The following is an 8,885-nucleotide window of genomic DNA, read 5'->3' as shown; positions in this document are numbered from 1 at the left end:
TGAGCCCTGATCAAGGCCTCGCAGAATGGTCCTGGCAGCACGCCCTTCTTGAAGGCATAGACCAGCATTTCTTCATCCTTGGCCGGCGATCTGACCATCTACGCCCCAAAGCGATTCAGGTAGTCTCTGAGGGACTCTCCCTGGTACTGCCTTATATCGAACAGATCATAAGACACCCTAGGCGGTGCCTTATTCACGATGTACTGCTCGACAAAAATCTTCGAGAACTGTTGAAAATTGGTTATGTGGCCGTTAGGCAGGCTCACAAACCACTCCATCGCCGTTCCCTGGAGCGTACTCACGAACATCTTGCAGTAGAGGGCGTCTGACCCTCCCGACAGCATCATCAGCGTATGGAACGTGGTTAGATGAGCCTCTGGATCCTCCACGCCGGTAAAGACAGCCTTAACCGGAACCACGCTCGTGGGAATAGGCGTATCAGTAATCGCCTGAACAAAAGGCATAGGGAAAACACGAGGTGGCGATGACGGCGCCACCTCTTCAGCAGAAGAACGCCCTTGCTGCTCCTGAAGAGCTTGACGCAGCTCCTCAGTCACCTTGCTGAGCTCCTCGTTCTTGGCGCGAGAGGCGACCAGGTCCTCATGCATTCTCGCCTGCTCTACGCGTGAGGCTTCCACAGTTGCCTGCAACGAACGCATCATCTCTGCCATCTGCGCCATGGTCATGGCAGCGGCGCCTTCGGCAGCGACGGGCGCAACTGGACTTGAGCGATTGCTTCTCATTTTTCTCATGAAACTCAGCGAATCACAGAATGCAGCGAACGACACCTCAACCACGATCGATTCAGCGATCAGTCGGAGAAAACTGTGCGAAACTGAGCAAGAGAACTCAACAAACACCGTAAACCTTCAAAGAAAACCACAACTTCACCAGAAACCAGCGCTTCCCCATGGACAACCAAACGAGCGAAAGAACTTCGAACTCCACCAGACAAATTACGCGCAAACAGCAGTAAAACCTCACCTCACCGATCGAAAACCCAAACGAACGGTATAAAACGCGAACTCACCGAACGAAACTCAAGCAAACAGCGAGCGATGGTTGCACCAGCACACAACCACGTAGAAAACTTCGAAAACCTCCAAGAACTCACGCTGTGGATGGGAGCAAGTTTTACACGGCCCCACGGTGGGCGCCTGATGATCCTGCCTGTTGACCAGAACGCTGGAAACTGCCTCGTCAAAGGATCGACGTGTGCACCGCTTCGAACCTCCGTTCCTTTTCGAGATCCACCTCAAGAACCTGCAAAGAAACAGAGCGGCGCCGCTGCGGCCGATCGCACTCCAACGCCCAAGTCAGTGACGGTATCACCAAATACTAAGAGAACAAGAACCGTGCAAATCCTCTCTCACAGTAAGCTCTATAACTCGCAAGCGTAAAGATTATAATCTGAACGTGCGTACCTCAGAAAGTTTGTTTAGAACTCTTATATACCTGGTTGCTTTCTCTCTCCTGGCAGTTACAGACCTGGACACGTGGCTCGCATCCAGTCGTACACGTGCCATCCTCTTGAGCCTCCTTGACTTGGCGTTGCTTCTACTCTCATTTTGGCTAAGTTACTTATGCATGGTACTGCCCAGTGCATAGCTAACTTGGGAGTGCGATCTCTACTGGAACTGGCGAGTTAGGGGCCTTCATACACCTTCCTTGTGGTCTCGCTGGCCGCCTTCATAATCTACTTCTCCTTCATCTTTGGCGATGTGCTTGCTCTGGCGATCTCCAATGACTAGGTCGCCTGAATCTACATCTGGCGACTTCATCTTTAACCTGGTGATCGCCGATTCTGGTAAGCTGGAGATCGGAACACGTCAATTTAACAACTGGCGGCTACACGAGCCCCCCGACTTCCTTCCCTTTTGCCAACCTGGTGCCTTGCCAACACGCCTATACTGTAGCAGGATGCCACGTCATCACTCCCGACCACCAGGGCGGTACAAAGGGGTTAAGGGATTCCTTCGGGACGCCCCCTCCTCAGGTAGGAACAGCTAGCCCCCGCATCTGATGCTCAGAACACTCGCCTCGGTGTTTCCAGACACCCTGAGGACGACACGGCGCTGCTGTAGTGGGCCCTCCTCAAGCGTGGGCACCAAGCGTGAAGAGATAAGGGCTAAGTCGCACTGGTATTTAGACACCCCATGGATGATATGGCACTATTATGTAGGCCTCTCCATGGGCGTGGGACCCAGAGCGCGACTTTTGTCCCAAGTGTTTAGACACGCTGAGGACACCCAGAGCAGGTCTCTCCTCGAGCGTAGACACCCAATACAGATAGGATAAGTCCTCCATGCCTTCGAGCGATGTCGAGGCCGCAGAAGAACAGATAAGTCCTCCTCGCCCTTGAGCGATGTCGAAGCCGAAAAAGAAAAAACTCCCCTTTTTATTCTATGGCGATGAGAAAGTCAGTACTACCTTCGGTTACGAGTGCCTCGGGCCCAAGAAAGGTAAGTAAGAAGCAAGTTGGAGATTTTCTAAGTTCAAAGGGAAAAAGAAATTCGAAGGATAAGAAGGAGAAGCATGAAAGCATGAGTCATTGGAGACAAGAGAAATACGCGAAGGTAAAATCCTCCTTTGCCTTTGGGCAATGACCAGGCAGGCGACGCCTTCATGAAAAAGATTCCTTACAGATACAAAGGCCAAGCAAGGTTCCAAGCGAAAAGGGCCAAGAGAAGGGCGTGCCTCGCGACTTAAGAAGAAAGAGTAAGAGGGAGAGTCACGTGCTACCTAAATAGTTAAAGGCGAAGCAATGAAGAAATGCGTCGAAGGAAAGTACCAGTTATGCCTTTGATATAGAAAAGAAAACAGAAGCAGATAAAGCGCAAGAAGAGTTGAAAGAAAGCAGATGACATTTAAGCAAATTCAAAAGTTATAATTACAAGTAAGGTTCGTGATAATTACAAGTTAAGCAAAGAGTAACTATCAAATGATTCTGTTGAAGCACAAAGTGTAGGCTATCCCTCAAAGCCCTCCAAAGGGACCAACTTGCCATCGACCACTTCGTTCAAGGGGCTACACCTAGAGACGTCGATGCCAGGGTTCACATAGGCAGCTTGAACAAGAGCCTCTACAAACCCTTCACCGAAACTGGTGGCAGCCTCCCCTATCAGTTTTTCTTCAGCAACCTTGAAGTTGGCGGCTTGAGTGGTCAATTCTTGGTCTTTGGAGGCCAAAGCAGCCGTCAATTCCTGGATCTTGGCTTGGAGGGTGGCGTTCTCACTGGCTAATCGGGAGCACTCACTAGTCTTTTCCTCGACCGCAGCTTCGGTTTTCCCCAGTGTTTGCTCCCGATCAATGCACTGGTTTTCAAGTTTTTTCTGCTGCGCCTCGAAGGTCTTGCCTGCCTCCTCGAGATCAGTGATCTTCACTCGAAGGGGCACCACCTGGTTGAGGAGCTCAGCGTTGGCCTGAGACACCTCGTGCAACCGTTTGTTGGCCTCCTCTTTTGCTTTCTGCGCCACCTTCAAAGAAGTCTTGTATGCGTCCTCCTGACGCCCCCAGTGGGTGGCTAGCCTCTCCTTCTCCTCCTTTAGGGAGGCAACTTCCTTCTCCAGCGCTTGGAAGGCAGAGGCTTTGACAGCCTTAGCCCTGGCCTGCATGTGCCAAGAGTGGGCGTAGGACATGAAGACACCCATGTAGTAATATAGACTTTCCCTCTAAGGCCCTTCAGCTTGAGCACGTGGGGACGCTCTACCCAAGAAACCCCTCAATGAATCTTGCATGGGAAGAGGGAGTTCTGGGGCAGGTGGAGGAGCGCTTGTAGGCTCAGTTTCGACTCCTCCCTCTAGAATAGAAAGTTATAAGGGGAAGCTCTCGTACTTATGTATTTTGCTAGAGCCTCAGCGTTGTACTCTAGGCTTATTAGGGTGGCGGTGTCGAAGCCCCCCGCGCTGGTCAGACTTTGACAAGCCTCTCGATCGTTCGAGGACAACTCGTCCAGGGATTTGGGCTTCACGGTCTTCACCTCCTTCACCCAATACAGGGGAAAGCCGTCAAGGGCGGAAGGGTCGAAGTCGGAGCAGCAAACCTTGAAAAATTTGCCCTTCCAGCCCTTGAAAGATTGCTGGAATAGAGTCAGGAGGACCCTTCCAGGGATGTTGCTGAGGCTCACCCAGAGGCTCTTCCCCTGTTTCTTCACTTCGAAGAAATGAAGGAAGATGTCAACAGAAGGTGCGCACCCGAAGAAGCCGCACAGTATGTCAAAGGCCTTGAGGAAGGCCCAGCCATTGGGGTGCAGCTGGGCTGGGGCAATATTAATCTCCGTTAGCAATTCCCTCTCAAACCTGGAGAAGGGCAAGCGCATCCCTATGCGCTTGAAGACCACCTGATACAAATAGAAGAAGGGGACCCCGTTGTTGGCCTGCTCATCCCCACACACGGGCTCCCCTAAGGTACAAGGGAGCACTGCAATGTCGTCATCGTGCCTTTTCTCGAAGGCACGATGGTCGTAGGCGCTTGACTCTCCTACATGATCCCTCCAAGCATTTTTGGAGACCAAGCTCGAGTACTCGTCAAGCAGTTCGTCTGGAGCCCATGGGTAAAGGGACCTATGGTTGACTCTGGGGTGGAGGGTTGGTCGTTGTTTTGGTACGTGCCATTGATGAAGAAGTTGAAGAATGAAGAAAAGAAAAGGGTTCAGCTAGTAAGGTCAGGAAGAAAAGGGGAAAGAAACCCTAAGAAAACCCCTACCCACGCGAGAAGTTCAGGAGGGGAGGAATAGAGAAATGAGGAAGGGAATACAAGAGATGCAGAAACATAAACAGACCCAGACAGTTATGAGATTAATGCAGTAATGGGCGAGAATAAACAAGGAAGAAAAATCATACCTTTGAGTGTTTGAGTTGGTAAAGGTCGAGAATGCGAAGTGAGAGAGCAGAGATCGCAGAGGAAACTTTGAGAAGATGAACAGTGCAGAGAATACGAAAGGTGATGGAACAGTGCCTTGAGCGCGCAATTTCGAAGGGTTATAACGTTAACTTGGAAGCGCTAACGACGCTCATCCTCAGCCGTTGGATCGCGCCACGTGTCGAAAAGATTAAAGCACAACTTAAGCCATCACATCTCTGGCGCAGAGAATGTCGTGTCAGACGCTCAGAGAGCGTCACGTCAACTGATCAAAGGAATGTCATGTCAGCAGGAATGCCACGTAGATACTAGGGTGAGGCCTTAGTCTTTTTGCTGAAACAAGTGTCAGCTCAAGACTGGGGGGCTTCTGTACCGTCCCGTCCCCGGGCGTAGACCAAAGTCCAAGTCAAAGTCAAAAGTCAACGTATGGTGGGGCCCCTCAAGGGACCCAAGGGAGAAAGTCAACAAATTGACCACTTGAGGCGTCGCCAGGATAAGGCGTCGCCAGGTGTAAGCGTCGCCAGGATGAGGCGTCGCCAGGTGTAGGCGTCGCCCAGATGAGGCGTCACCAGGTTAGGGCGACGCCAAGATAAGGCGTCGCCAAGTTAAGGCATCGACGGTGTCCACCCCGATACCCATGGGTAGGAAAGACCGTGGAGTGGGCGACACCGCGAGAGGCCTCATTGCCTCAGGACAGTAATAAAGAGAAGAGAAAGGTGGCTTCAAGGTCATAGTTCTAGTACTAGTAGGGGGTAACCTGACTCACGAAGTACCCACGCCATCGCTGGGAGACCCTAGGACGGATACGACCCATGAGAGGGCCACGCCCAGGGGAGAACCACGTGCATGGTACGAGAGAAAGGTAGATAGCTCCCAAGGCAACTGATTAGAGGCGGGGGCGCATGAGTTGGCACCCAGAAAATCACCCCTTTGCGCAAATGCACTCCAAGAAGGAGGACTTACACAATGGATTATCCCTAAGTTGGGTTACGACGTTGTAAGGCCCTCCACGAAGAGTAACAATCAAGTCTGAAGAACATGTGGCAACAAGCACTGAAAACATCAAGGCTTTCCTAACAGTTCGCTAAGGTACGCGTTAATTCAGTTAAGTTTCGAATGTTTCAAGGCATGTTTTTATACGCTTTCAATGCGCTTTAACGCGATTTAAATGTGGGAGGTGTATAAAAAGGGGGCCTTGGGACATTTGAGAGGGATCCAGGTTTTAAACTAATTCTCACAATTAACACAGAGTCACAAAAAACCCTAGTTGTTTCACGGCGCACCCACTGTGCGCACAAACAATTAGGGCAACACAGTACTAGCTATTCAGTATTTCGACCACCTTCAAAGCATCCTTTCACGGTGTTTCGATACGGAGGTGTGTCCCTTTGATGTTTCTCGCTAGCTGACTTGATCGTCGGAGTGCAAACGGTCGCGAGGGCGCCCCTTTGTTCACTTCTTTGCAGGTACTCACGACGGCGCAGAACGAAGGTGCCCTAGCTCGCGAGTAGAAGCCACGCACGAAGACGTCCCTAGTCAACCGGTGGGAACAATTTCAGTTGTTAGTTCTTCGTCTTCTGGAAGTTTCTACCGTTTGTTCGTATTTCCGTTTGTTTTTACCCGAAAAGTTGTCAAGAATCACCGCAACAGTTTGAAGATTTCCAAGAACTGCAAGAGAATGAGGACAACCAGGCAGAGTTCGACGCGCGCTGAGAGTGGAGATATGACCATGCAACAGGTCATGGATATGATGCAGGGATTGCAGGAGGCAATGGCAACATCAAAGGTTGAGTAGGAGCGCATGCAGGTAGGTCTCGTGGCGTCTCAGGCGAGAAATGAGGAGTTGTGCCGTACAAATGAGGAGCTGCGTCGCGGTTTGCGCAACAACTCAGGGCTACGTGATGTAGATGATCGTGATTGCTTCACTCCACCGAGGGAGTTTTCCACACCGTTCTCATAGTCGATCATGGAGGCGGTGATCCCTCATACGTTCGTGGGTCCTAAGGTGACTTTCATAGGGATGGAGGATCCCGAAGCACACCTCACTGTGTTCCACACGCAGATGATGCTGGTAGGTGGCTCTGACGCCGTAAGATGCAAGCTCTTCATGAGCACCTTGATTGGGATGGCCATGGACTGGTTCGTCAGCCTTCCGGATGGCCACATCACATCGTTCGCCCAGCTCTCCCAGTTGTTTCCCAAACAGTACATAGCAAACATGGCTCCACCACCAGTATTGTATGACTTGTTCGACGTAAAGCAGTATCAAGGCGAGACCTTGAAGGAATACATCAATCGCTTCGAGGCACAGGTGGTAAAGGTTGGCACCTTAGAGGAGCCCATGATCGTCAACGCGTTTAGAAAGGGGGTGTGCCCTGGGCCTTTCTGTGAGTCCATCTGTGGAACACATCGCCACTGAGGGTGAGGTATGCGAAAAGCGCACGAGTATTGCACCCACACGCCTAAGAGCACCGTCGCGTGCACAACCCGCTAAGGTCAACGAGGCCACGACGGGAAGGAAGAATCAGGACAGGAGACGCCCATACGAGGCGAGGAGACCCAAGGCTAGGGTGCGTAGCAGAGGGGAACAGGCCAGCGAGGAGGGGAATAGGTCGCTGAGGCACAATTTTGTGGTAGAGTTGAAGGATCTCATCGCCGTGCCTAACATAGCAGATAGGCTGAGGCCACTAGTGAAGACTGACAAGGTACTGGGACCTCACAAAGATTCGTTGTGCGAGTTCCACTAGGCCTTTGGGCACCACATGAACAACTACTCGGCACTGGGCAATCAGTAGGATGAGCTTGTGAAGAGTGGTTTTCTGAAGGATTATTTGGACGGATCATCTACTTCCGCAGCTTTGGCGGTACCAGAAGAGGAGCAGGCGCACGAGATGCCGACCCATCGGGAAGTCCACACCATCTCTGGTGGCTTCTCAGGAGGAGGGCCCATTGCCTCTCAGCGCAAGAGGTATGTGAGGTCAGTTAATTCAGTAGCTGAGGAGGGCTCGGATGACCCGTGGGAGTCAGACCTTGTGTTCACCAAGGCTGACCTATGTGATGTCGTCCCACATGATAATGACCCCGTGGTCATTTCGGTCGTCACCGCGGGGTAGGAGGGTGCACCGAGTTCTCGTGGACCAGGGCAATTCAGAAGATGTCATGTTCTGGTCCACCTTCAACAAGCTGTAGTTGTCCCCAGATCTTCTGATGCCCTACACTGGATGTTTGTATGGGTTTGCAGGGGACCAAGTAGAGGTACGTGGCTACCTGGAGCTAAGGACGACGTTTACGGATGGAACGACATCACGTACCGAGAGCATTCGATACTTGGTAGTGAATGCCAATTCAGCTTACAACATTCTGTTGGGTAGGCCTGCGCTGAATAGGCTAAGAACAGTGGCCTCCACGTGCCACATGAAGATGAAGCTGCAGGCCTTAGTGGCCGGGTGATCGAGATCAAGTCTGATCAGGAGGAGGGCCGAAAATGCTATGAGAATAGCTTAAAAACGAAGAGGGGAGTAGTCATGGTGATGGAACGCCTGCCCGCTTCAGACATGTCAATGGAAGTAGAGCCCCTGGAAGAGGCGATGCCCGTGGAGGAGACACCTGTCGAGGCCTCACCCGCGGAGGAGGCGCCTAGGGAGGCTGCACCCTTGGAAGAAACGCATGGCGAGGCCTCACCCATGGAAGAGGTATCCGATGAGGTCTCGCCCATGGAGGAAGCATCAGAGGAGGCCTCACCTGAGGTAATCGACGAGGCGACGCCCATGCGAGAAGGTCACAGAAGCGAGTCTCGTGCAGAGAGCGTGCGAGACAGGCGACCCTAGCCGGAATATAATGTGGTGGAGAGGCAGATTGGTGGTAAGGTGTTCAGGTTGGGGCGATTGCTGAGCCAGGAAAAGCTGGATGAGGTGGCGGCGGTAATCTCGCGCCACCTAGATGCATTCACATGGTCTGCCTCGGACATGCCATGCATCGACCCAGATTTTCCATGCCATCATCTCACCATGGACCCCAAGGTCCGC

General features: G+C 52.0%; 1 protein-coding gene across 1 annotated transcript; it reads right to left on the bottom strand.

Annotated features, from left to right (window-relative positions):
- Positions 1-2,969: 2,969 nt before the first annotated feature.
- LOC137815696 (uncharacterized) lies at positions 2,970-3,650 on the bottom strand. The gene has a single exon (XM_068618809.1). The coding sequence runs from the start codon at positions 3,648-3,650 to the stop codon at positions 2,970-2,972; it is 681 nt and encodes a 226-aa protein (XP_068474910.1).
- Positions 3,651-8,885: the final 5,235 nt, after the last annotated feature.

This window comes from Phaseolus vulgaris, chromosome 1 (assembly GCF_000499845.2).
Source record: "Phaseolus vulgaris cultivar G19833 chromosome 1, P. vulgaris v2.0, whole genome shotgun sequence".
Classification (NCBI taxonomy): Eukaryota; Viridiplantae; Streptophyta; class Magnoliopsida; order Fabales; family Fabaceae; genus Phaseolus; species Phaseolus vulgaris.
Note: the sequence above shows the minus strand (reverse complement) of the source record. Positions and strands in the feature narration are given on the sequence as shown.

Bases quoted from the DNA above. Each gene is read 5' to 3' on its own strand.
- LOC137815696 (XM_068618809.1), bottom strand. From the start codon at position 3,650: ATGGGTGTCTTCATGTCCTACGCCCACTCTTGGCACATGCAGGCCAGG.